Source organism: Orbilia oligospora (assembly GCF_000225545.1).
Source record: "Orbilia oligospora ATCC 24927 unplaced genomic scaffold scaffold00170, whole genome shotgun sequence".
NCBI classification, from domain to species: domain Eukaryota; kingdom Fungi; phylum Ascomycota; class Orbiliomycetes; order Orbiliales; family Orbiliaceae; genus Orbilia; species Orbilia oligospora.
This window is the reverse complement of record NW_011645727.1, coordinates 60,414-88,003: the sequence shown is the minus strand read 5'-3', so window position 1 is coordinate 88,003 and position 27,590 is coordinate 60,414. Positions and strand designations below refer to the sequence as shown.

General features: G+C 45.4%; 6 protein-coding genes across 6 annotated transcripts; 3 read left to right on the top strand and 3 right to left on the bottom strand.

Moving 5' to 3' along the window:
- Nucleotides 1-915: 915 nt before the first annotated feature.
- On the bottom strand, nucleotides 916-3,906 carry AOL_s00170g29 (uncharacterized protein; the record flags this gene model as incomplete). Its single annotated transcript, XM_011127658.1, has 8 exons — nucleotides 916-984; nucleotides 1,050-1,714; nucleotides 1,785-2,373; nucleotides 2,445-2,911; nucleotides 2,994-3,309; nucleotides 3,362-3,484; nucleotides 3,553-3,629; nucleotides 3,696-3,906. The coding sequence occupies 8 exons, from the start codon at nucleotides 3,904-3,906 to the stop codon at nucleotides 916-918; spliced, it is 2,517 nt and encodes an 838-aa protein (XP_011125960.1).
- Nucleotides 3,907-6,176: 2,270 nt separating this feature from the next.
- AOL_s00170g28 (uncharacterized protein) lies at nucleotides 6,177-7,187 on the top strand (the record flags this gene model as incomplete). The annotated part of the gene is made up of 2 exons (XM_011127657.1): nucleotides 6,177-6,767; nucleotides 6,900-7,187. 2 exons carry the CDS (start codon nucleotides 6,177-6,179, stop codon nucleotides 7,185-7,187), a joined length of 879 nt encoding a protein of 292 aa, XP_011125959.1.
- Nucleotides 7,188-7,690: 503 nt separating this feature from the next.
- Nucleotides 7,691-12,520, bottom strand: AOL_s00170g27 (uncharacterized protein; the record flags this gene model as incomplete). The annotated part of the gene is made up of 3 exons (XM_011127656.1): nucleotides 7,691-10,948; nucleotides 11,019-11,495; nucleotides 11,825-12,520. 3 exons carry the CDS (start codon nucleotides 12,518-12,520, stop codon nucleotides 7,691-7,693), a joined length of 4,431 nt encoding a protein of 1,476 aa, XP_011125958.1.
- Nucleotides 12,521-16,020: 3,500 nt separating this feature from the next.
- On the top strand, nucleotides 16,021-17,600 carry AOL_s00170g26 (uncharacterized protein; the record flags this gene model as incomplete). Its single annotated transcript, XM_011127655.1, has 7 exons — nucleotides 16,021-16,120; nucleotides 16,277-16,410; nucleotides 16,507-16,544; nucleotides 16,624-16,642; nucleotides 16,703-16,918; nucleotides 16,981-17,060; nucleotides 17,126-17,600. The coding sequence occupies 7 exons, from the start codon at nucleotides 16,021-16,023 to the stop codon at nucleotides 17,598-17,600; spliced, it is 1,062 nt and encodes a 353-aa protein (XP_011125957.1).
- A 3,404-nt stretch (nucleotides 17,601-21,004) lies between these two features.
- AOL_s00170g25 (uncharacterized protein) lies at nucleotides 21,005-23,429 on the top strand (the record flags this gene model as incomplete). The annotated part of the gene is made up of 6 exons (XM_011127654.1): nucleotides 21,005-21,223; nucleotides 21,288-21,374; nucleotides 21,452-22,156; nucleotides 22,226-22,459; nucleotides 22,545-22,646; nucleotides 22,713-23,429. The coding sequence occupies 6 exons, from the start codon at nucleotides 21,005-21,007 to the stop codon at nucleotides 23,427-23,429; spliced, it is 2,064 nt and encodes a 687-aa protein (XP_011125956.1).
- Nucleotides 23,430-23,882: 453 nt separating this feature from the next.
- Nucleotides 23,883-26,386, bottom strand: AOL_s00170g24 (uncharacterized protein; the record flags this gene model as incomplete). Its single annotated transcript, XM_011127653.1, has 13 exons — nucleotides 23,883-24,066; nucleotides 24,149-24,282; nucleotides 24,336-24,397; nucleotides 24,459-24,805; nucleotides 24,883-25,129; nucleotides 25,295-25,370; nucleotides 25,424-25,456; nucleotides 25,521-25,598; nucleotides 25,662-25,682; nucleotides 25,751-25,787; nucleotides 25,844-25,918; nucleotides 26,041-26,076; nucleotides 26,181-26,386. 13 exons carry the CDS (start codon nucleotides 26,384-26,386, stop codon nucleotides 23,883-23,885), a joined length of 1,536 nt encoding a protein of 511 aa, XP_011125955.1.
- Nucleotides 26,387-27,590: the final 1,204 nt, after the last annotated feature.

Genomic DNA, 27,590 nt, shown 5'->3' with positions numbered 1-27,590 from the left:
GCTGCCGGGGGAATATACGGAAACGTAAATGAGGCGGGATTCTGACTTTCACGATCCATCTTTGATTCTAATATTATACCGTAATACTTCCTGAAAAGGGATAATTTTGTCGCAATTTGAAAACAAGGGTTCCGTGGTAGGTGTCATACATATGTGTGCGCAAGGGCCTTGATTAATGTCTTAACGACAACAGGAGGGTTTTCGAGAGGGGATAGTAGTCTAAATTCATGGGGCATAGGGTTATAAAAATACAAGTTATATTGCACTGAATTGTAGCTAGATCCCGAGATATATAGAATGCCGTGGCGATCTCTGTCAGATCTCTAGATCGCGAAGGCATTCAGTGCGTCACGTTCGTCCACGTTTTTTTCCTTGTAGATCGGTGTATCCTCGAACTAAAACCCCACGCAAAACCCCTGAGGATGTGCCTAGTTTCTTTGTTTCCCTAAACTATCTTAAAAGATATTCACTTAAGCTAGCTATAGCTATACCTTTAATTTACAATCTTTAGGAACGCCCGAAACCGATTAAATTTCGATCGATAGCCCGGACGGTTTAGCTTGAATTCATGAAGGTATGACCTACAAGGTAAATTTCTGGAAATGTACGGCTGATTAAATATCGTTAACCCCAGAGGCCACAATATGCGCACGAGCGGCTATTTATACCATACTCAGGTGCATCGAAGTAGTTCTAGCGCCAAAAGCGAAGACAAGTAGAATAGACTTCGAAACTATGTAGTCCTTCAAATATAATATAATATTTATCTAATAAGGTTTATATGTACAGCCGGAGCAACCAAACTGCTCTTATTGCCCTCCCAAATATTTATGTACATTATTATCATCATCGCATCGTCATCACTCAATTGATCAAAATAGAAATATATACAAGAAACTACTTGATTGAAACATACTACAAGCATTGTGCATAGTATGGATTCAAGGTTGAGCAAGTCGCTGTTGGAGAGCATACACTCGCGCCCTGTTCAAGAGGGAACGTAGTCAGTAGCTATTCGAAGAGCTTTCTTTCTTGGGATCTAAACTTACTGTGTAACCTACTCCGCCACACTGACCCCATTTGCTTTGCAATGGCCCCCCAGTTGGTGCTGCAGTGGTGGTAATAACTGCCGTGGTAGTAGCGCGAGTAGTTGTCGCTACAGTTGTAGTCCTGGTGGTAGTAGGCGCTGTTGTTGTGCGGGTGGTTGTGACTGTAGTTGAAGGCGTAGTGGTGACACGGGTGGTTGTTTGTGCGGTTGTGGTGCTAGAAGTAGAGCCCCCAATTGTGGTTGTAGTGCTTCCACTGGGGCCCATAGTACCTTGGAGCCTGATGTCACGGGAGCTAGCACCAATGAAGATATTGAAGTTTCCAGTAGGCACAACCCAACGTTGAGATGCGGTGTTCCAGTAGGCAAGATCTTTTCTCTTGAGGACGAATGTGGCAGTACCAGAAGCACCAGAAGCCAACTTCAGCTTCTGGAAGCCACGAAGTTGTTTAGGTGGCGTGGATGGAGAGCCTGCTGGAAGGCCAATGTAAAGTTGAGCCACCTCTGAGCCAGCGACGCCACCAGTGTTGGTAACGCGGGCCGTGATTGTTGCAACAGGTTCATAGAGGGCTGGGTAGCCACCTGGGGCATTCTGAGTCGAAGAGATTGGTCCGGTTGTGGTGCTGGTGTATGAAATCACAAGGTTGCTGAACGAGAATGTGGTATAGGCTATTTAAATTAGCTTGTATATAATGCCATGGCGCCAATAGGATACAGCATTAGAATATTCGGCACTTACAGAGACCAAAACCAAATTCATATCGTGGGGTGATTCCCTGAGCGTCAAATCGACGATAGTCGATGAAGAGACCCTCTGAGAAGTTGTCGTCGCCGTTAATGATGCTGGTACCATAATCCGATGGGGATTTGGCAATAGTGAATGGAAGCTTTCCACCTGGGGCCTTGCTACCATAAAGAACATCGACGAGGCCGTTTCCACTTTCCTGTCCGGGGAGGCCGGCCCAAACGACAGCGATGACATTTGGTAAATCAACAAATTGTTCTAAAATGATCGGCCCAACAGAGTGGATCACGACAATCGTCTTGGAGTTGACGGCGGCAACTGCTTTTACGAGGTCATTTCCGTTGTTCCAGGGATCCAGGTTGTTTCTGTCTCCACTGTTTCCTTGCACTGTAAGATATCCTTCTCCGGAGTTGGCGTTGATAAATACGATAGCGGTAGAAGCAGACTGAGCGGCGGAAGCGCCCTGGGATGCATTGTCCGTGGTGGAAGTAACAACCGTAGTGCCATCAACCTGGGCTTGAGCACGGATAGCAGTGAGCGGATCAATCAGATAAGGGAAGTTGGTGGTTCCAGATCCCCATCCCTACGAATTAGGTTTAGTGACCATTTCTATACTTATATATCAACAAGGTCATTGTGGGGGCGCTAGCTTACCATTGCGAGAGTGCCATCGTTGCATGCTCTATCAGTACATGAGTTGATACCGGCAGGATTATTAATCGCATCCCTTCCAATGATAGCCAGCGAAGCAGGCTTTTTCAATGGAAGTGCATTATTGACGTTCTTCAGTAAGATAATACCGTCACCCGCAACTGTTCGAGCAAGCTCCTTGTGGTTTCCGGACACGTCCCCGCCTCCATTGTTATTCCACGAATTGAAGCTAACAGATGGGTAATTTTGGTCCTGGCCGACGAGGTACCAGCTGGCAAAGATACGCTTTACCATGTCGTCGAGACGGGAAGTTGATACACTGCCTTGATTGACGGCGTTCAAGAGGTTTTGGCCCCAAACGAAGTTGTTATCACCAAAGTTGTCGCCCGGCATGGTCATGTCAAGGCCACGAGTAGCACCACCTGTGGTAGTTTTGGCGTTCCAATCAGACAGAACCTGTCCCCTGAAACCTATATTTCACTTGCGGTTAGTCGCGTATGTCTTGTATCCAGCTTTGTGGTACCCTATCGCAGCAGTTATATGTTTACTTACCCAGTTCTCCCTTAAGGAGCTTATTCAGGGCATAGTCGTTATCACAAGCCCAACTGCTGTTGAGTTTATTATAGCTGCACATAAAGGTGGCAACATTTGCCTTCGCAGCATCCGCAAAAGGCCAAAGATACAACTCGTGCATGGTTCTATCGTCAATATTACTGCTCATGGTTTCTCGATTTCGTTCCTGCTCGTTACCAATATAGTGCTTGGCACAAGCCTGGACACCGACGCTTTGGACCCCAGTGATAACTTCCGTCATACCAACACCTGCATGGTACGGATCATTGCTGTAACCCTCCCAGTTTCGTCCGGCCTGGCACGCATGTTAAAACCGACATATGGGATCATAGAGACCGAAAACAGACCTGTGGAATCTTTCCCAACGCACCAGATACTGGTGCAAGTGCAATGTTAACTCCCTTTCCTCGGAACTCCTCACCCATAGCCACTCCCTGCGCTCTCATAAGATCTTTATCCCATGTAGCACCCTATAGAATTTCCCTTTATTAGCCGGGATTATTGAATTCAAGCTCGGTCGACGGAACTTCAAGCTCACCAAGTGAATAGCGGCTGGGAAAGCAGTGACACCGCTCGCATACCGGACTCCAACGGGCCCATCCTGTAAGCACAATCCTAGAGTGTTAAAATAACATCAGTAAAGAATTCTGCGTTGTTATATAATTTCAACATGTTCCCTACCCGGGAAGCCTGCGCTGCTAATGGCCGCGATGTTACCGACACAAGGGCCTTTTTGCCAACCAACACCAGTAACCATATTGATCTTCTGCTGCAACGTGAGTTTACCCAGCATTGTCGTAGCTTTCGTGTAGGCAGCATCCCAGTCAAGATTAGACTGGGCGAAAGCCGCTGGCACGGCCAGCGCCGTTAGGAGGAGAGTTGACGATAGCATTTTCCTGATTCACGACGATGAACTTGCGAATCTAGTCGTTACGTGATTGCATCGATTGCTTCTACTTAACAATGCTTTCAAGCTTCTTTCTTCTTTCAAGGCGGCGACAGATTATTTAAACCATTGCCTTCCCATCTAGTCCCCATGTTTCGAATAAGCCATTACTAAGAGCTCGATATGCCTCCCCTGGCGATATTGTCCGCCTAGCCTAGATATTAAATCTAGGTTTCTACCAAGCTCGATCCAAGATAGTTGGCAAGTATCAAAAACTCCCTCAAATCCCATATCTAGTGCCCTAATCACACTATCATCGGCCCGGCCGACTATATGACCAGAAAGCAGCTCTTGATTGTCTCGATAGTGTATGCACAGTAATACGGGGGAATCATGTGCTTTGTTCGTGATTCCGCCAGGAACCTTGGCCCTGGATGAAGTTAATATATGGTCGGAGAACGGACCGAGTGGGGGAACCGGTCTTGTGATTATTCGCTAGACGTTAGAAACACAGATACAGGTTGGAGGGCTTGCATAATATTAAAACGGCTAATATTACGGTATAATTAGGTTAGAGATATGCCAGATGAAATTATTAGATCGACAATCAGAAAATACCCCGAACAAGGTAAGGGTCTGCCTTGTTGTTGAATACGGGCCGGTGTTCCTAAGGGCCGTTTCAGGTTCGTCCAAAGTCAACGCTCTGGCAAGAGGCTAGATATGTCGTCATATTGCTATATTGGAATGAGAAAAATGTACCGAACTCCGGAGTATGCACATTCAGCAGGCCCTATTAATTGTGAGATTTGCTTTCGACAAATGTTCTGAGATCCTTCCGTACCACGAAAGGGCCATCCCAAGCCAGACGACAATCCGGGGCAGGAATGTTAATGTGTTGGAGAATGGTCAACACTTTGTGTTGTGTGATTCGTGACCCTGGTTACACAAAGCGGATCTGTTTCTCCTCAACTTACCTAACTAGCTTCGTGGGATTGGATTCGAACCTTGGTTAGAAGATTAGAATTAGAACATTCCCTGTAGTGCTGGGCCGGGTGTATTCATTTTCCGGTCCAAGCTATAAGACTGTAATATCGGGTCCTTTCAACGAGACCAGGTCTTTTAAATTTTGTTGTTTCGCTTCGCGCTTCGAGCGACAGTATTAATCAATGAATGCAAATTTAAACGGCTGAAGCTTGAAGCGCCCACATGCACGTAGTCACGATGTAACGTAAGTACAATTAATATATTCAAGCACTCGTAGAGTAAATGATGCTGATACAACCCAATTAGGTTTTTAAAACATTTAAGACCAAATTTGAAGACCCTTCAATTGTAACGTGCCACACGAACTTAAGTTGTTTGGCTATTAATTTATGTATATATATGTAATGTAGCTAGCGGAACGACACTAAGCCAGGGTCGATCCCATGATGGGTTTCAGGCCATAGGCTAGAATACTTTATGGCCGTACGTCGAACTGACTATCACTAGATAAAATACGTATGTTATAACATATAAGTCACACGGATTCTTTGAAATAGGTCAATCTTCTAAGTCTTCGTAACGTAGGCATGGTCTCGACCAAAACCTTTGATTCCCATGCAAGATCTTCTGTAACACAATTGCCCGAAGACCGGCCAGTACCGGGACACACCATATCGAGAAACCATTGCCACAAAAGGCCTCGGACTTGCTGGGCAGTGGATGGTCTAACAGGGTTAAATATTCAGCCCTCCGTTATAAAGTGTTCAAATACTATCAAATAATAAATCAAAATTTTCAACAGTGTAAAACCTGGAGTCTTGCGCAACAGACCTAGCCTCGAATCCACAGCAAATTTGCAAACCTCGGTAATTTCGATTCATATACATGAACTGGTCTCGTAACTAGATTTTCTTTACTATAGGTCAGGCAAACAATAGTCGCCTAGCTGTGGCCAAAGTTTATAAACCAATGAGCTCAGCTCACGGGACATGTTACACTTCTGTGGATATACGTATTTGTCATGGGCGCGTACCTGTCTCGATCGTGGTATAGTATAACCAGGGGAAATTAATATACATGTTAACTTTGCCTCTTAAAGATACGTCTGTGAGTTGAATGTTTATATGGCCGTAGTGTCCTCTTGATCCCCATATATATACCATATAAGCCCCTAACCAACTTAGTGCATTGATTCTAGATTGTCGAAAACGTATTATATATGCACTTGGTGAATCTTCTCTCAACCTCAGGGTATCAGATAGAATACTACCTAGCAAAACTTGGAGCGCAAGATGAAACTACTAAGTGTCATTCAATACGCTGTCGTCAGCGGAGTAACCCTATCCAGACTCAGTGCCGCGAGGGTACTCGACAATCCTGCTCGACTATCATCTCGCCAGAGCACCGAGTCGCCTTTTTATTCTAGAAACCTTGAGGATTTGACACTAGTTAGAGCCGCTTATGATGAACTCGGACATCAAATCCAAGCAAAACTATATAAAGCTAGTCCAGAATGTCTTCCTATGGTTACCGATAAGCTGGGGGCAACTGGCTCAATATGTCCCGCTAGGGACAACATCTTAGTCGGCCTCATCCGAGAAACCTTTAAGCAGCTTTCGATCCGACTACCTGGACTCCGCAGTCGCATTGGTGTGGCGCCATCTAACGGCGTAGCCCCGGTTTCATGGCAAGAATTTAACGATAACTATTCTAAACTCGATGGTGCCATAACATTTGCTTTGCGAGAGATTCAAAAACAAGCTTGTTTGATCCTTGCGGATACAGATGCTAAGACCTCCGACGCAGTGTCTAGTGGTACTATGACGCCTGCTACGATTAATGGTACTTCAATTACAGTTACGAGTCTCCAGGATTCATTCGTAGTACGTTTTCTTTTCTTTTCTTTTCTTTCTAAAAACATGGGCACCCCATACCTACGATTGATTCTTCTTTTGCACAGCCCATGCAGTGTTTCGACGGGCTGTACCTAATCACCGAAATCCTTATTTTCATAGCAAATCGATTTTATTCTCGAAAATGGCATTGATCCAAAGAGGTTCGATCAGCCGGCCCAGGCTACGACTGAAGATATTTTCAGCAAGTTGCGGGATACGCGGGCCCTGTTTTTCACTCTTGGGAAGATAAATGATGTTCAATCCTTAACAACGGGAGCACAACATTGTATTAGCTTACTTGCTGAACTCGCTGCGGCAGCGCTTATTGGGGGCCTGGGAGGGATACTTACGGGAAGCAGTGGTGGCGGGCTTCCCTCACTTCCAAAGCTACCGGGATTTGGAGGCTAGCCTCGTCTCTTATCAGTTAACCCTCCTAATTGTGGAGCTCATGTTTTTAAGCCGGTTGATTAGTGTATTCACTACTGTAGCGTGGGTACAGGATGCGAATTTACTGGATTGCCACTCAGATTTTTTTTATCTCCCTTTCAAGAAGAGCGTTCAGTCATTGATGAGGGGCCATAGTGGAAGTTATGTGTATTGTTGTTCTAAATAACATATCTATCATTACATTTGTTACGTCCACACCAACCTGGCCTATTTCACGCAGGCATTCAAAAGAAGCTATAGTGACAAACTGCTTCTAGCGACATCTAAACTCATCAAAGAAGCATTAAAAAAGAATTTTGAAAAATAACTCACAATGATCGACCGTAAAGTAAGAATTAAGATAATAAATATGGATCCAAAAAGGGTAATAAAGGATATTGCCACGAGGCAGGAGAGAGTATGAAAAGTAAGTCACCAAAGCCTGAACTCCAGAAAAACAAAACACCGATGACTTAGAACACCAACTAATCATCAACACCGTAGTCACCATACTGTCTCGGTGCGCGCCTTGCTCTGAGTACGGTAGCTGTAGAGGTGGGTGAATAGTATAGATTCAACATATTCCGACCACCGCAAGATTGTGTAGTATTCCCCATACACTTGATCGTACAAGCCCCAGCTCCGCTGGTAGGGGTAATCAGCGGCGTAGTTGTTAAGCTGGCAGCCCAACACTCTCGACCGTATTCTAGACCAGCGTAATTGTAATTCTTGGCCTTGGCAACTTGTAGACAAACTTCGACATTCATAGTGTCATTGGCCACGAGTTTAAGGAGTTCGTGCTTGGTAGGGGCGGCATATTCAGTATAACAGCCGAGAGAATAGTAGCCAAAGGCATAGGTGGTAGAAGCCGAAACTGAAGAGATAGTAGTTGAGATGAACGTTGTACTAGGTGCCGTTGTCAGCGGAGTAGTGGATGGAGTAGTGGATGGAGTGGTGGATGGAGTGGTGGATGGAGTGGTGGATGGAGTAGTCGACGGGGTGGTGGATGGAGTAGTCGATGGAGTGGTGGATGGAGTAGTCGACGGGGTGGTGGATGGAGCAGTCGATGGAGCAGTCGATGGAGCAGTCGATGGAGCAGTCGATGGAGTAGTCGATGGTGTGGTGGATGGAGCGGTGGAGGGAGTGGTGGAGGGAGTGGTGGAGGGAGTGGTGGAGGGAGTAGTAGAAGGGGTAGTACTCAGGGTCGTAACCACTGGAGTTGTGGTTGTAGTTGTAGTCGTAGTGGATGAGCTTGAAGTGAGATTGGCCCTCAGTTGGTAAAGGTCAAACTTCTTACCGGCACCACAGTACTCGGTGGTATTCCCTTTGCAGAGTACGTTGCATTGAGAATCGGGAAGGGTATCTCCAAAATTAACTGGACCAGAAGAGCACCAGCATTCGCCTCCATACTGGAGACCCACCCAAATCTTGGGCCAACAGAACTCAAGACAGCGCTTGACGGTCATAGTGGAGGATTCACTTCCAAGGACTTGTCCACCAGCCATAGCACGCCCAGTGGCTGGCTCAGCGACGCAGCCAATCCAGGTATAGTTAACATTTCCAGGGTTATGGACAGTCGAAACAGGTGGTGGTGGTCCTGTAGTCGTGGTGGTGGTGGTGGTGGTGGTGGTGGTGGTGGTGGTGGTGATCGTCGTCGTGGATGAAGTTGTGATAATGCTCGACGATGTTGTAGTAGCGACAACTGGGGATGTCGTAGTTTGAGAAGACGATGTTGTGGAACTCATTGTGGTAGTGGTGCTTGAGGAAGTTATGGAAATCCTGGTCATGTCGTAATAAACATTCATAAGTGTTCCAGTACCACCGCAGAACTGAAGTGGGTTGGCCCTATCGCCCGGGCACACATAATTGCACTTGGATTGGAAACCAAAGTCGTCAATGAAGTTTGGAGCAGATCGTGGTGGCATAGTAGTTCCACACCAACACTCCCTCGTATACTGGGTGGCGGCGATAGGTTTTCCAAGGGCTTGACACTTCGCAATACACTCAACAGCGCTGTTTGTGTCCGAACTACCAGCTTGTTGGAAGCAACGGGAAGTACCAGAAGCGCCGCAAGTGGAATCTTTGTAACATCCAGCAAACTGATAAAGAGCCAAGAGACCGTTGAGTGGCCCATCTTGCCGTGGCATAATGGTTCCCTGAAAGTTGACAAAATTTTCTCCTCCCCAGGTCTCATCGTTGAAGTTAAGAACGAAGGCGCCTGTGACTATTTTTGGCTGGGTGTTAATGTAAGCAACGCCGGGCGTGAAGCTGACATTTCCGTAGGCACAATCGTTCGGTGCAATCTGTAAACCCTCTGGGAAAACAGTCTCGATATCCGCGTAAAGGTAAGTAGTTGAGACAGGCTTGGACTTGGTGACCGCTAGAGGACTACCGCCTCTATTGCAAATCCTCATGGTACGAATGGCAACATTGCCTGGAAGAGCTTCGAGCTCATGGAAATCGTGTGTATCACGCCAATTCAAGTTCCAGAAACCTTCAGGGGTAGCAACGGCGACTTCAGCCTTTGGCGAGGCAGAAGCTGTTCCGGATAATGTAATGCGACCAATCCCCCCGTTTGTCGAGATAAAGAATGCTGTTCCATAATCAGACGATTGTCCGTTTACCGCATAGAAATGCATAGCAATCGTAGTTTGGGACCCCGGAGATAAGGTACTTCCGATTACAGGCAATGAGGAAGTTTCAACATTGAATCCGGTTCCAACAATTTTGTAATCTGGGTTGGTACCGTTGGTAGTAATATTGTGATACGTCTCACCATCTTCTGAGTAGTAATAACCAAGAATTTGAAGCGACTGGAGACCAGCGTTTCCAAGCTGGAAGGTACCGGCTTGGCCCTCTGGTTCGGAAGGGGTTCCGACAATAATGGGGTTGAAGGAGTAATGAACTGGTGAGATGGTAATAAATGCACCTTCGCTCACAACGTTACCTTTGAGGCCAACAGGAACATTGTTTGTGAATTGATTAGCAACAGATGGGGTAACGTTGATTGTAACGGTGGATGTTCTAATTCCAGGCGTGTCTGCTGGGACGTTCCAAGTAACTTGAAAAGAGAATGACGCTCCAGCAGCGAGTTGAGCCGTTGGTAGGGTATTGTTGTTAGCCGTGTATGGGCCATCCCCGAGCACTATGTAATTGACCTTCAAATTGGTTGTCGTCTGGCAAGTTACGGTTCCAACTTTCGTATTTCCGAAAGGGACATCCCCAAAATCGATTCCAGTGCAGTTCAAGGGCAAGTTAACTGGACTTCCGAGGCACATGACCTTGCCGCCTGTGGTCGAAACATAGACCGTCCCATCTCCAAAAGCTGGGCGCTGGAACTTGTTCAAGCCACCCGTCGCTGGAGTATTGAGTTTAATCAATACACCGTTCTCAGGGACGGCCTTGAAAGCCACCAGACCCGCATTATTATCAGCAACCCAGACGATACCGGTGCCAGGCTGACCCTTGTATGAAGTGACAGTTGGAGGTCCAATACGTCCGCTAATTTTGTCGACGCTCGCACCAGCGAATGAAAACTGGGGTGTACCATCAGCCTTGAAGCCGAGTTTGTACGCTTGGATGGGGGTCGTTGATGGAACAAAATATATGTAACCGCCATCAAGAGGATAAGATCCGGATCCTCCAAAGGTTGAAGCGCCAGTGTTGATAGTTTGGATAACGCCATCTCCACCGCCGGGCCCATTTCCGTAACCACCCAAATTATCGGCATTCAGAACATACATCTACACGTGTACAGAACCAACTCAGTATCGACGCTAGCCAAAAGCTGTTAGGTAATATTTTAATACTCACATATGCATTTTTGCCATAGGTAATCGCCATTTTGCTGACCCCGGTGCCCTTGAAGGTATTGGTATCAAGCAACATAAGCCCTGCAGAACCCAAGTCCTCATCATTATTGTCGAATAGTGCGTAGTCGTATGGTTGAAACCAATCTTGAAGTTCGATTTTACCATCGCTGCCGATTCTCAGATTGACAACCGCTTCACCCAAAGTTGCAAGTTTAATGGATTTGCCGTTGAGACTCTGCCCCTTTTGGGCCTGTTTTCCCTTTCCATTGCCAGTGGTAAAGAAGAATCTGCTACCGCTGTCAGAAGACAAACCGCAGCCACCCATCCATATACCGCCCTGTCCGGAACTTTGCGTCCAATCGTTGACACCGCCTGGTAGCAGCCATGGGGAGATTTCCGTAGAGAAGTATGTCACCACGCGTTTTTCTGCAACATTGACACCAATGACGGCTCCGGTGAAGTTCCATTTGTCGCAGTGCTATGGATACACTAAGCGGTTAGTCCATGCCCAAATTAAATTATGTGTTGGCGGGAGTAGTATTTCCCAAGTGGGTAGGAGGATATAGTGCCCCATCAGGTGGGGAGCCAAGGCGCGAACTCTCTTATACCAAGAGTTCAAGTTCGATTTCCAAACTTCAGCCTAAATGGCAGCCCAGCGATGTCAAATTTCAGCCCCTGCATTACGGTCTAGCGCCGCGCAATGTTCGGCATGTCAAGACCGAAATCAGACCATCTGATGGCGCTGGAACATCTAATTTCTCCTTCCAGAACCAAACCCCAGGCTAGGCAAGCAAGTATGCGACTTACCGATCCAAAACCACCATAGACTACACCATTTCTCCAGAGAAGAGAAGGGCGCTGCAGTTGCACTCCACCAAAGAAGTGGATACCCGGGTCGTTGTCAGCAACTGATCCATCAATCATAATTGGGTAGCCCGACACATCTTCTAGTGTGGGGCTGTTGATGTCGACGGCGTGGAATCTATATTTTCCGTTCGCCGTACCTTGAGTTGCACCACTGATGTCCGCATACGATTTGCTGAAAAAATACATGATCTCTGAGTTTGGGTCGAGGACCGGCGTTCCAATAATACCAGCGGGGCCTCCAAGATCCGGACAATTGTCGGCGTCTGCTTGTGTGAATGCCGCACCCACGTTTCGCTGCCTCAGAGTGGCGATGTTTCCTCCAGTCTTTGCATCCTCAATGTAAATGTTGTTCAGCGCGGAACAGAGAATGACAACCGGCTTGTTGCCATTGAGCCCTTTGCTCGAAGTGAAGATGAGAGGCTTTGCGAAGAACTTTTCTCCGGGTTTGTATTGTTTCGACCATAGCATGCCAAATGCCGGACTGCCTACAATCGCTGGATCCATATTGTGATTGTCCAGATAGCTCGATTGCATTTCGTCTGCATCTCGCCAGGTGTCTGTCGGTGCGCCGCCGGCATTAATAAGAGAAGGTAAAAGACAGGTCGCCAGCAAGGCAAATCTCTTGAGCGAGAACATCTTGACTGGACGCCAAAAGGCGAATAGGAAAGGGCGAGTGGCCGAGGCCAGTAATGATCGTGTCTGATATAGGTCCGTATATATCAGATTGTGTTTTTTTTGTACGACTGCGACCTCGAATAGATATGTAAACCCAGTTAGGCGGTGTAGTGTGCTCCCACCTGATCAATGCCCCAAGCAAAAGCCTAGATGGTAAAAAGAAGCATACGAAAGAAATAAAAAGAAGGAAGGAAAGATACAGCAATGAATGTTTATACAGACACCTCAGCCGCAAACCGGAATAAAAATAAAAATAAGAGTCGACCAGAAACCCACCAATGAGCAATTGGTTGTTCTTGTCCTCCTATGGTGACAAATATCCACCTTGAGGGAGTGAATGGTGAAAGATGTCCAACAGAGAGAGCTGACAGAAAGCCGTCGAATTTTAGTTAGATGCATGTATGTAATGTAAGTACTTAGCAAGTCCGACCAGGGCATTGGGTTTTCCGAAAAAAGTCATTCCCAAAACCAAATTAAAGCATGATTGTGTCAATGGGAGACGTGATCGATAACTAAGTGTGTATGGAGAGTAAAGTGCTTATGGGGCTGCATCTTGGGTTGGCGTGCCTGGGATCGAGGACCAGCACACCCATGCATTCGTGAGGGGCGGGACCAAAGAGTAACCTTGCCCAGAATGCCGAGCCAAAGGGAGGAAACCATCTTTATATCAGCCGTAGAAAATTGTTCATCTGAGCGAAGAAGCGTATCACAATCGGGATTTTGGTTCCAAATTTGGCGCTTTCTGCGAAATGCCCAAAGTTTTGTGACCGTATTTGTCGCACGGTCTTTCTAGCGGGAGAAAGCCCGGCAACATCTACCGGAAGCACTAGTATTGAAATGTTGCGTTCGCGTACGGACACGACGTGACATGACATTTACGGGACGTCATGTATGTAACTGCCACAAAACAAACCTGTCAACGAGCTTCAAATATTAATATTCCGGCTTATTTAAAATCTGTCTACTTATAATACTGTATAATCAAGCCCCAGATCCCTAGCTAGCGAGAATCAAGCCTCCTAATCTGTGATTGTGTAATAGGAAATTCCAAGATACTTTCGTCGGCACATCCGTTATCACAAAGCGCTCGCCAAGCTGGGAGAGAAAATATTAAATGCAGCAATGCCTTTGATGTCTCACGGCCAAGGTCTTAAAGAGAAGTTTGGCAATTGCAAACATAGGCGATATCAATCAGCCGCCGCACCAAACATAGTCTACCAATTCCCGTGTCGCATTCTTGGCGAGAATCCGGAATTACCCTGCTGCTGCTTCGATCGATCGAGAGGGTGAGAGCTCCCAATGCCAATGTGAGAAAGAAGAACATACAAGATATATAAAGCTGCCGAGCCAAAACCTACTGTGCAATGCGGCCTGAGAATTCCTCTGCGCGAAATATTTCCAATGCAGTGTGCGCATATATACGAAGTAAGGTTTAATCGAGACACATGTCGGCATGGCTCAGCATATTAACACGCGATGTGATATGATAACGGTCATCTTTGATAAAGTTGCAGTTACCCGCCATTCACTATGCACCACGATGATATTAAAAATTTCGATTATCGATTATGCAACTTATATGCAAACTCAGCCTCAGGCTTTCATGTATCGTGCATCACAAAGATTAGGCCTGCCCTAAGTGCAAACGAAAATGGCCCCCACGCCTAACTTCCACCATCTTCGATCTCGTCGTGTGATCGTGTTAGGCTCCGATCAAATATTTGAGGAGGAAATTTCGTATCCCCAACATTTTCATGGCGTTGTGTACGCTGGATGGCAAGCAAAATCTATTCTGTCCATGCCATCAATGCTGATGAATTGGTTCATTTCTAACTTTCCCCTTCCATCCCATCTACCATGTGGATCTCGATGGTAGAAACCTGGTGTTTTCAGCCAAATAGGGATGCATGGCCAACACCACATGGCTGATTTTCCCGAACAAGGCTCGGAATGGGACCTGACTCCTATTAATCAGCTTTTTATGCAAGGAACTGGGTCCTGGGCTGCTTCAGATCTCCCACACCTCTTCAAGAACTCCCTACTAGATATTATTTGCTAGACCCGGGACCGATGAAATAGAGCCCGGTGTTGGATTGCGTTTGTATACTGGTATAAAATGGACACATGTACAGATCACAGATCATAAAGGAAGCTTCTATATGTACAATTATGACTATAAGGTATACTGACAATTGTGCCGTTAGCCGTGCCAGCCGGCTTGCCCTATTCCCAGTTTTTTGGCGCCGCTAAATAGCCCCACTGCACAGGTTGGCTAAACAGATTCTTTTGTTGAAAAGCGTAGAGCGGAGAAAGATCTAGGAGACAAAAGGCATTTCGGATCCAAATATCAGTCGGCGCACATAGCGATATATATATGTGTGTGTGTATGGGTTATCAACGTGGGTCGGATTCGGATGAAATTGAATTAAGAGTTATACGATGCAGTTAGAGCTATAGGTCAACATAGAAGACGTTGGGAACAGTGCATGCACACTAGGTGCCCGACGGACATGGATCAAACCCAACATTAATTTCTGTCTCTGGGCATTCCATGGATCCAGAACATGTGCTTGTCCTATACATGTACATGTAGTTAGACTTCGTAGCAGTCTCAGCCGCAAGATACGCAAACAAAGCAGATGTGAGCGTCCCCTAAACTAATATTATAATGCGCAAGGTGCTGGATTGTTGTCGTTTATATCTCTTGGTGGGTAGGACAGGAAAATGCCCAGTTCCTTGGGAGAGCTGAAGACCGAGATCTAGAATTTGTCGATTTACCGCATGCGTATTCATTCGACAAGTTTTCTCATTATATAAAAGCCTAGAGCCCTGTAGCCCCGAACACAGGACCGATATAGATATCGATCCAACCTTCGTGTAAGTTGATTCGATTGGCAATCCTGCACTCCTCCGTTCATTATATCCTGACAGGGTAACAGGGCAAAGGATAAAACATACGGAGACTAACAAAAGAGGTTGTCTTTTCGGTATCGGACCGAGTGACCACCAGTCTGATCGGGCCGTCACGCCGTAGATCGGTTTACACGTTCATATATGCGTTGGGAACCGTCGAAAGCCGGGAAATCATGCGGATCGGACATCAGCTTAGTAATATCGAATTTCTGTATCATAAGGAGACGGGGAAATAATCTACCATGACATATAGTTTATGTACACAATGCATAACCATGGTGGTAACTGTTAATTGCTGACTAAAACCGACGCATTTTACGAAGCCGACAACCGGAAACCCCACTTCGACCGTATATATATAATCAATTATGATTTTCAGTTAGTTTTGAAGCCAAATACGTCGAAAAAAACTTTTGACGTGACATATGAATTCAATTATTCTAACCCGACGAGCAACTCTTGAGACTTCCTTCTTTCCCCGACTATTACGACCTTTCCAACAACCTGCTAGAAATCGAACCCCGTTGGTGAATTTTCAAACGATCGCAATGGCTTCCTCACTATCACCAGTCTCGAAATTCGACCCCAAGAACATGGAGTTCCGATATCTTGGTCCTACAGGACTTAAAGTTTCGGTCTTCTCGCTAGGTACGTATCAGCAGGATTTTCAACATCATGCACCACAACACTTCCGTGACAGCGTCCGCTTAGCTAAGCTAAGCTTCGCGAATTCGATTTGCTCTGTAAAGAAACTGATTGCTAACAAGATGCTATTGCTTAACTATGTTTTTTTAAAAAATGTAGGTGGTTGGATGTCATATGGTAAACACGTTACTGGGAACCCCGTGAAAGATTGCCTTCAAGCTGCTTGGGACCATGGAATCAACTATTTCGACACTGCCGAATCCTACTTCAAGGGAGAATCCGAAATCGCAATTGTATGGCTAACTACTCCCCCTAAAAGGATAAAATAAAAAATAAAAATACAACTATTTAGAGAACTTAGTGATAACTAACGGGCAGCAAATGTGTAGGGCCAAGCTTTGAGGGAGCTAGACTGGCCAAGGGAAGAGTAAGTCGGTAGTTTTTATTATATTAAGTTGTTGTGATTATATGAGCAATCCTCATTAATATAGTTAATGATTCTTTAGATATGTCATCTCGACGAAGGTCTGAGACTCACAATTTGGAACGGCCGTCATTTCGCATCCTCTAACTATTTATTTGAAGATATTCTTCGGAACAGGACGAAAAGAACCGAACTGTCGTGGTCTCTCCAAAAAGCATGTTGTTGAAGGCCTCAAACAATCCTTGAAGCGACTGCAACTCGAATACGTCGATGTCGTCTTTGCTCATAGAATGGATCCGAATGTCCCAATGAGAGAAGTCGTTGAAAGCTTCACCCAAGTCATTCGAAATTTAAACTTCGCCTATTATTGGGGAACCGTACGTATACCCCCAATGCTCTACCTGCAAAAAAATATCCTGAAGTAACTTAAGCAAAATAGTCTGAATGGACAGCCGCGCAAATCCAAGAGGCCACTGCCATCGCAGAGAAATATAATCTGATTGCCCCGGTTGTGGAACAGTGAGTGATTTCAGGAACCCGTATCTAGCTGAAGAAACTGTCAACTGATCGTGGTCCAATTATAGGCCTCAGTATAACATGTTCGCTCGAGAGCGGTTTGAAAACGAATATGCACCCTTATACTCCAGCTTTTCCTATGGCACAACTATTTGGTCCCCCTTGAACTATGGTATTCTAACTGGAAAATACAATGATGGTATTCCTGAAGATTCGCGTTTCGCAAAAGAAGGAGATTTTTTCAAAGACACGATTACCCGCCTTCGTAGCCCTGAGGGACAAGAAAAAATTGACAAGGTCAAAAAATTAACCACAATTGCGGAAAGATTGGGGACTACAACTGCAGCTTTAGCTCTCGCATGGTGTGCTAAGAATAATAATGTTACGACAGTCATCTTGGGTGCAACGAAGGTTGAGCAGGTAGTGGAGAACTGTAAAGCTTTAGAAATTATTCCAAAGCTCACGGAAGAAGTACTAGATGAGATCGAGGGAATTTTGCAGAATAAGCCAGAGGTGAAACAACAGATCTGGACTCAAAGGTAGGGAAGACCGAAGCTTAAAGTCAATGTTTTCAAGTACATACATATGATTAGACAATCAAGACATTCCACTCTATAGTCCAATCTTAAGGTAGTCAGCCACGTGGGCAATTTTTGGGATTCTATTAACTATGCCGTGTGCATGCACACGCAGTGTCTCAGAAGATCAATCGTAATGCGGAGTCACGAGTAGTCCCTTGCATGAACGTGTTCCTCAGATTTTCTACCTACCGATGCGATTTTTAGGTTGAAGAGGTTAGGCATGGTACCGATATATCTCACCTGCTTGAAATTAAGGAAAGTAAGGTAGCTTTGGTCCAAGTATGTGCATATGCGCCACTGCGACATGGGTTTTGGTTAGCTGATTATTGTAGTTTTGCGATTCAGCTGAAAACAGGCTTAAAGCTACAAATAATATCTATCTATTTTCGTAAGCCAGGGAAGTTTTCAATGGTGTTACGGTTCTACCAGGAAAATTGTCGCTCATTCATACGATAGGATGCATCGATGGATCTTGACATTATCTTACCCTTGAGAATGTCTTAACCTAGAGGCTAGTCGACTTCTGCCTTGCCGGGTGCGGGGCAAGCTAGATTCGGTATTGTATCCGAACCAATGCGACGGAACGAACCTCTAACGTGATAGTATATCATGATATCTTATGATATTATACTTATGTTGCAGCGTCTGCACCCTTGCAGTTTATGGGGGTGCGTATTCTTGGCAGTGTTTAGTTGTATTCGAATGAGATATCAAACTAAAACCACATGGCCACCTGTCTGGAACAAAACGAACTTCCTCGATATGCAACTTGCGCGGTTCTAAGTATTCCTGACGACTTGAGCTCCCTGGTTCTATCAGAGGGCCGGGACTAGTAGAACTAGATATGTACTTATCACCAGCTCTTAACGTAATTTCTTTCTCATGAGATCAGCAGGACAATTTCGGTTCTTTGATCATGACAGACGATTTTCTATTCCCGGTTGAAGCTCGTGTCGATAGAACAAGCTGTAACATTCGACCTGGAAGATGTGCGACCTATTCTTCAAATCGGGGTTTGGTGACGTGTCTGCCTTCGTCAATCGCAGCTTCCTTTTGTATAAAAGATAGAAAGGGGGCTTTGAATGCTTCGGATAACTTGGCGGGTTTAGCTGTATAAAAATTTGTTCTGATTTAATGCTTGGTTAGATCAACCTAGGGATCTGGATTTGGGCATTAATTTGTACTTCGTTCGAACTGCACTGCTATTATATTATTCTCAATAATTCTAAAAGTGACCATGGTATCCGGGAACTTTGTACAGGTATCATTTCGGTACTACTTGAATGGGTATCTTGATAACCTGCTCATCACCTAACGCTAGAGATCCGAGGCCTGCACGTTTTGGAATGCATCTGGGTGTATTGAACTGATTAAGAATTCATCAGTTTCCTTTGAAATACAACCCAGAAAATGTATGCTTTGTAAGATCGTCCCTTTAGAGGTGATGGTCCGCGGTCTAGGTGTGATCAGGAAAGAAGGTTATCAACCTTTGATATCTAACCATCGCACTAAGATATGCGTATATCTATACCAGGGCCCCTAGGAAATGTTGATCTGAACTCAAATACTTCATACGGGATTGGAAGGTGTGAGGAATTATAGTCAAGGAGCCGTCGAGTGTTCTACCAAGGCAACTTGATTTTAGATCTTTGGTGGGCGCTCGCTAACAGAGATATAGACGAGTAGATTTGATTAATGCTGGGGCATGCTCGGAGGACTCCCCGTCAGTTGATTGATCAAAATCTTTGAAAGGGAAGAGACCGACGTTTTTTACTTTATCTTATTTTATTATTCCGTAGGCAGTCCTGTGAATGTGAAGGCTTGCTTCCTATCAAGTCCATACCTTCCTGAATAGGTAAGAGTGTTGATATCAGCCTAGGTAGTCCCCTGCCGCGAGTTGCACGTGTGTCTGATCCAAGCGGCTGATACGACTGTTTTCTTCCAATATTAGGTGCACCAAGATTGTCAAATGGAGTCTACCGATGGGGTGCGCGCATATCATTTTCGCTCCTTCGTCGTGAATGTATGTGGTGAGTTCCTGCAAAATGTTTGTAGTCAAATGGTGTATGGAATATAATTACGGTCCTCTCATGTCTTACTTGAGAGACCTCGCCAATGTTCACCCGCATTCGAAACTAGATCTCTCGCCTGTTTTATGCAATATGCAGGCTGCAGCTGATCATGAGCATAACCCCGCTTTTCGACAGCCTCGAGCCATCCTCCATGATCATGTTAATATAGTGCCTTGGGGGGTTGCTTGAATTCTGGAACATATGCATTTCATGCAATGCATGTCTCTCTTGTCAGGAACATTTCGAAACCGAGAAATATTTCTCTACCAACCTGTACCTGTTTTTTAAGATGTTTGATGTCATTGCCAGCGTACACTGCGCTGCACGAGGTTATATTTCAGCAACAGATTCCATCAACAGAAAACCATTCAAATACTTATAGATATATAGTTTCTATCTATAGCCAAGCACACAAGACTACAAGCGAAGCTAACGCTGCGCAAACGACGGACTGGCTGCCTGACATTCAACCCCTGTTACCCGCTGTCTCAATCGCTGTGCCGGCCGAAAAGTTGCCATGTTTCTAGTAGAGCAATGACCAAGGCGCCACGGGGCGGGGTACCGACCTATCTTGACATGAAAGGTTATAATATCAACTTCCCAGAGCCGTATAACCCTTTCCCATTAGAATCTCGCTAATATGTCTCTGATCGGAGGGAGCAAAGAAACGGGAATACGACCCCATGGCTAGCCAATTACAGCCTTTCGAAGACTTCGTGGCTGGATTTTCCTGGAAGTGACAACTATATCGATTAAGAGCTTTAGTCGGTGTTACTTTTTCCGGGTGATGACATGACGTGCAGGAGGGGTTTAAGTTCCCTTAGTCGGCTTTTTTAAGCGGGTTGGATCGTAAGGTTCGGCATGTAGTACCCACAAGTGGGGAAATGAATAACCCGAAGGGTTGCGCTTCAACCCGAACATCTGTCTGCTTTTTAGAAAACGGTTTACAGTTTATAATATTTTTACAAACACTTTGGATTTGGACCGAGTTTGGAGTTTCAAGGGTATCGTTACGACGATCTAGCATGCGCGCCAGCCGGCGCAACAGTCTAACATAGAAGGAGGGTATAGCATACCCCCCCCCCGTCTACAATTCTATGTATACTTGAGTATATAATCCTATCTCAGTCGCCCCGCCGAGTTATGATATCTAAGGTTTCTTTCCCTTCTATAGCCTCAAACTAGACTGCCTGGAGCGCCTTGTGGGATCATTCGGCGATATCTTATTTTGTAGATAGGATATAAAATTCAAAGGCACTTTCCTATTTCCCTCTTTAACTTCATACCTCTCAAGATGAAGTTTAACACCTCTATTTTATTAGCGGCCTCATTGCTGGCTTCGACAGCCACTGCTGCCGTTCCGGTGGAAGCTTCTGTCGCTGCCCCTATCACCCCTAGGAAAGCTTTCCCAGACCCAAACTGGGAAGAGCTTGAGAAAAGAGGGATTATTGAGAATATCGTCAATGGTATAATCGATAAGATCCAAAGTACCGTGACATGCGTAGGATGCGAGGTCGGTATTTTCAAAAGAATATATGCCCCGGGCACAATAATTAATCAAGCGGTGAACAAAATAGGCGTTAACGACTGCACTGAAGGGTGTCTCTCATCTTGGTGATACCGTCTTTATCAAGGTCATCACTGCCATCTGCTCTGGATTGAAGGTTCGTGCAGTCATATTTCATGATCACCATTATTAAACCACGAAAGAAAAGATTAACTTATATAAAATTTTGAATAGATCCAAGACAAAGACGTTTGCACCGGTGTCGTTGCAACTGAAGGCCCGGTTATCGCGAAAACTCTCCGCAGCCTGACCATCGGCAGCCGAACCAACAAAGTCCTCTGCTCAACCCTATTTGGCCTCTGCGAAGCTCCCGAGCTCCTTCCATACCCTGGTACAATTCCGTCACCATCTACAAACCGTCAAGCCGCTCCAAAAACTTCCGCTACAAAGCCGCTAAAGTTTGTCCACATCAGCGATACCCATATTGACAGGCTCTACAAGAACGGAACAAACACAAAATGCAACAAACCAATATGTTGTAGACCTTACACCCCCGGTGACGATGTCGGAAAGACATCAAATCCGGCCGGTCCATTTGGAAGTACTGGGTGTGATACTCCTGTTTCTCTAGAACAGAGTATGTTCCAGGCTATCAAGGAACTTGCAGGGGATGCAGATTTTATGATCTTTACAGGTGATATTCTCGACGCTGCTTTGTGGTTGCAGAGCCAGGAACATACCCTTGAGAATATTAAGGGCATGTACGGCGATATCTCGAAGAGCGGCATTTCTGCCAAAGTATATGGTGTCATTGGAAATCATGATACTGCACCTGTCAATTTGTTCCCAATTGTTGAACCAGAGTCGGATTATGATAGCGCTCTGCCATATTATACACAGAACAGCATTGAGCTACAAAAATGGATTGGTGCCGCCGCCGTAAGTTTTCTATTGCTTGCCATATATGCACAAATGGATTATCAGTTGACAAAGATAATACAAATACAGGCCAAGTCACTCAAGGAAAACTACGGTTGCTACTCCGTGGTTCATCCAGGAACAAACCTGAAGGTCATCAGCATTAGCACCAACTTCTGGTACAGCTTGAACGTTTGGGTCTACGACAACAACGGCATGGATCGCGCTAGGGATCCAGGAAACGTCTTCAAGTGGCTTACTGGAGAGCTCCAGGCTGCTGAAACCGCTGGTTTATCCGCCTACATCATCGGACATATGCCGCCTGTGAGTAAACCTCAAACCCGAAATTTCGAGTCGATCGAGTTTGCAAAAATAAGAGGGATCAGGCTGACTCTGAGGGCAAATACAGGGTGTCGTTGATGCTTTACCAGACTATTCCAATTATTTCAACAAGATCGTTACGAGATACAGTAGCACTATCAAGGGCATGTTCTGGGGCCACACTCATAGCGTATGTTCCCTCGCCCCCACCAGCTGCCATGAGCCCCATCCATATTCTAACTAGAGATATTCTCAGGCCGAATTCGAAATCACTTACAACAACAAAGCTGCCCGCTCGCACAGTAATGCTGCCATTACCTCCTACGTTACCTCTTGCGTCACCCCCCGTAATGCCAACCCAGTCTTCAGAGTCTACAGCATTGACCCATCCACCTACCAAGTCCTGGACTATGATCACTACTATACCTCCATTGCCGATATCCCCTACGGGTCCACTAAGAAACCACAATGGAAGAAATTATACAACGCAAAGGCCACATTAGGACCGCTAGTTTCCCCACCACTATCAGCAAACGCGCCGCTTACTCCAGCTTTCTGGCATAACCTCACAGTTGCGTTCGAAAAGAATGATAATGCGTTCCAAGCATGGTTCGACCGCAAGATTGCGGATTTCAGAACAACAGAAGATTGTGATGCAGATTGCAAGGCCAAGGAGATTTGTCAGATGAGAGCCTCGAGTGCGGAACTTACTTGTTACAAACCGAAGATTACATCGCTGAAAAAGAAGAATAAGAGAGATACATTTGAGGACTATATGGTAGATTTGCCGGATATTGAGAGCGGTGAGGCTCTGGAGGCTGTAGACCAGTATCTACATAGGGGACCTAGAACGCAGCATGGAACCTTAGAGTGTGGTGGGCATATGCTAGAAGTTTTTATGAAGTTAGCAAGGGATAAGGATTCGATTACAAAGATTGTTGAAACGGAGGTTAGGGGGCGGGCAGTGGTGTAGATCAAGATCAATCGGGAATGGGAAAGGGAGGCTGTTGAGAGTGCATTATGTTATGAATAGGATACCAATTTGCTTTAGTTGAGTTTAATATTTTTGGCTGCTCGAGTTAACGTCGACGGCGGGCAGTTGTATACATAGTTAACCATTTAGTTGCGTCATATAGTTTTATACCCAGATTGCGATGTTGCTACAATGAAAGAGACTTTTTTAGACACAAAGATGATAATAATTAGTCTTTGCTAGGTATACTCAATTATTAAAAAGACGGTCTATATTCAAGGCACTGCTATTCGTCATACAACTTGATACGGGAAGACATCGAAGAGCAGCGAATGCAAGTTTCACAGTTACAAAGAATAATCAGATAAAAGACACCAATATGCAATCCATGCATAGAAATCAAGCCCTTAACTCTGATCGAAGAGACTACAATATATATCACACATCTACAATTTAGCAGATGGCTTGAGACTTTCCGTGTTTTGCCAAAGAATGCTTCTCGCCCTTATAATGCCTGCTGTGGCTCTTCTTACGTCCTGTATGTGTTACGGTTCTCTTGACTAGTTCCGCGTGTTTCTCGATTTCTTTGGGTGCCATGGAGTCGAGGGCGTCGATCGCATGTTTAATATCGAGTAGACTATTAAAGGGAAAGAGAAAGGTCAGGGAAATTCGGGACGTATAAGACAGATTCTGGAATGTATTCCGGGGGGTTAGCTTACAGTTGGTCGCATCTTGGCTTGGTGAAGTCCTCCCGGATGACGACACGCATTAGTTTTAATTGTTCACTATGCGGTGCCATGGTATAAGCGGGGATGATCCAGCCGCGCTCACGGAGATGATGGGCGATTGCGAACTATTCGAGGTTAGTGGGTTGCTTTGGAGAGGGTATCACATCTATAAATGTACCTCGTCGTAATGTTTCTTCTTGGAAGCGTCTAGACGGAAAGCAACGAGCGGTAGACCTTCGCCTGCAACCGGTTTATTAGCATACTGATAAACTGGCCCAGCAGTACGCGACAAAAGACTTACCGCCGCCCTTAGACATAATAATGAATCCCAATCGCTTGGATAGAACGGTAGAGAAGTAGTCGGCGATTCTTGTCAGGTTTGTCATAATATTTCTATAACCCCTCTTGCCCAGCCTGATCATCTGGTAGTATTGCCCAATGACTTGACTTGCTCCCTTGGAGAAATTAAGCGTGAATGATGCTTGGTCGGCTCCTAGATAGTTAATGTTGAAGACGAGTTCCTTGGGAAGGTACTCTGGAGAACGCCAGACTATCCAACCGACACCGGGATAAACGAGACCATATTTGTGGCCAGAAACGTTGATGCTGACGACACGAGGGAGGCGGAAGTCCCACTCTAGGTCGGGTCTAAAGCGATATGTCAGCTCTCTCAATTCTACCTTGAAAAAGAACCCTGTAGGCATATTCATTTTCACATTACTCACTTGACAAAAGGCGCAACGAATCCACCGCTGGCAGCATCAACATGAATCGGTGTCTCGAGTCCTTTCCCGACGAGAAGGTCATTGATGGCTTTAACATCTTCGTATTCGCCCGTGTAAGTAGTGCCCAGGATTGCGCAGATGCCGATGGTGTTCTCGTCGACGAGGTCGACGGCTTGGACGGGGTCGATGACGTATCTGTCTTGAGTGCAGTAGACAAATCGTTCCTCAACATCGAAGTAACGAGCGGCTAAAGGTTTTTTTTATTTTTGTTAGCATGCTATTGCGAAAACGGATAGAGACGGTGGAAATGCATGCCTTTCTCCCAGCAGACTGTTCCATAAATATGAAGATATATCTTTATTAGCCAGACCCATTATCGGTGTATATACCTTTGAAGAATTTACAGACTAACCCTGAACCGCGGCATTCATGACAAGATTTGGCTTATCAAAGGGCTTTCCGGCAGCTTTCCTTTCGTTCGCCCATTTCTGCCACGCAAGTTAATTCATATATCTCGAGAGATGTGAGATTATGCACTGACCTTTTTCATGGCTAAGGTCGCAAGCATTATGGCCTAAGTAATTCAACACTTAGCTTTTATTCAACGAGATAACGTACGAACAATGGAGAATATATACCTCTGAGCTACCGACGGTGCTTGTTCCGATAGAATGTTCTTCCTCTTCGTGTGTGGGGGCATGGAATAGCTTTCCGATCTATTTTGTCCGTCAATAGGTGACTTCCAAGCTATAGCTAGTAGTGTATCATGGGGTTCATACCATATTGACGCAGCGATTTTGCTACACACATATCATCAGATGTTGCTGTTAAAAATGTAACCAGAAAATAAGGTTGGATAAGCACATACTATTTCTGCACTTTGGGGGTACTCTTCGTAGTCGATGCTGATTGTGGCTTCCAGTTAGTCTCAGACTTCCAATTCAACGAGGACATCTCATACAAATTCTTGCTGAGGCCGTCATGCATGAGTTTCTCGGCCTCGTCTTCCATGTAAGTCGTCACAAAGCTTGCCAAGCTATAGTAACAGATATCGCCGTTCATGTCAGCTGCAGTTCACATTCACCTTTGCTAATGCTACTTGCAACTAGCTAAGTAGGTACCAAGCTTAGTATAGCTACACGCATGTGTTGCGCTTACTTTAACATCGGATTCCCATCTAATGAAAGGTCATCCCTTCAACCACAACTGTTAGCATGCACCCATTTAATATTTGCCTTGGGATCCGAGAATTGACATATTTGATTGATATAGCTCGAGAGATATAGGGGAAATCGCACTTGATGAGACGATAGGCAATGTCTTTTGGCATCTCCTCCTCCGGCATTTCGATCGTGGGAAGTGCCTCCAGCGCATATCTACTACCGTAGACAGAAGAGCAGAATGTATCGCCGGGGGTATCTTCGTCGGCGAGGGACATCCGCATGAGCTTTGCCATGGGAGTGTCTGTCTCCGCATCATTTCTGATGGTGCTTAGGTGGACCATTTTGACTATAAATTAACTATATACGCTTAGGTATACGGTTTCGGTCGACTAGATTGGCCGTCAGCATATATAAACTCTCTCTCCGAGGTCTTGAATTCTGATATCTTGAGAATCTCGGGATGGGCGAGTATTTTTGAACTTACACAAAGAAGAATGGACCAAATGGAAGCTGTTTCTGTCAGAGAACCAATTTTATGATAGAAAAAGTATATGATATATACCTAGGTATACACTGGACAACATGCAACAGAACTGAATTTACTCCGATATTTTCTGCACGGAAACGAAGTTTTATACTCGACGAGGAAAGCGAGCGGGGGTCGGACAATTATTAAAATCGCAGCTGCAGCTCAGCTCAGCTCAGGCTGTTACGTCCACGCACACCTCCTTCTGATTCTGCTTCTTCCGTTCCCACGAAGTAACGTTTACGTATTCCCAGCTAAAGTTCGCTTGAGAGCGGGACCGGCGGGCGGCGGGCCACTATACATACAAACATTTCCTAAAAGCGAATGACGTCGGCGGGGTACTCCCACTAGCATCCCACATCCTTTCGACAAACCCCACACCCATGTTCATGCTGATGTTCAGCCGGGTAACGCGGGAGCTAATGGGCTTTCACAAAAGAGAAAAAGGTGTGTCGAAACGGTTGAGGTGTTTCAAGATATTGCTTCCGAAAGGATCAATTCTACATTGCGATGAGGGATTTGGTCTTTTATTGGGGCTCGTTTCAAGAAGGAGAATTGAGGAGGCAAGAAGGCAATGCATAGTAATTTAATTGATATAAATGCCTCGCAAGGCTGGGCATGTGAAGTGTCACACTGTGAGTATACTCATGTGAGCGTCACGAGATATTTTGCAAGCTCGCATTTACAAGCACTGAAAATTATAAAAAACGGGCGTCAGAAAAAAGGATTAGGTAGAAAAAAAAGGAGCGATAAGAAGGCAGCAGGTAACAAAAATTTGGATTTTTCTTCTTTTTTTTCTTTTCCCTTGCCTTCATGCAAGGTGGAAGATTGGAAATCTCGTATAACTAAATTTACTTCATCGCGCACGCCGTGGTTAATTGTCCCCCGATCGATCGATGGGAATATGCATGTCGGCCAATTCCAAGCGGACGAATAGACCACACCTTGAGCCACGATAGAAAGGGTATGGAAGGTATTGGTTGGATCCATATCTACCGAGTTTGTGGTATACGGTACTT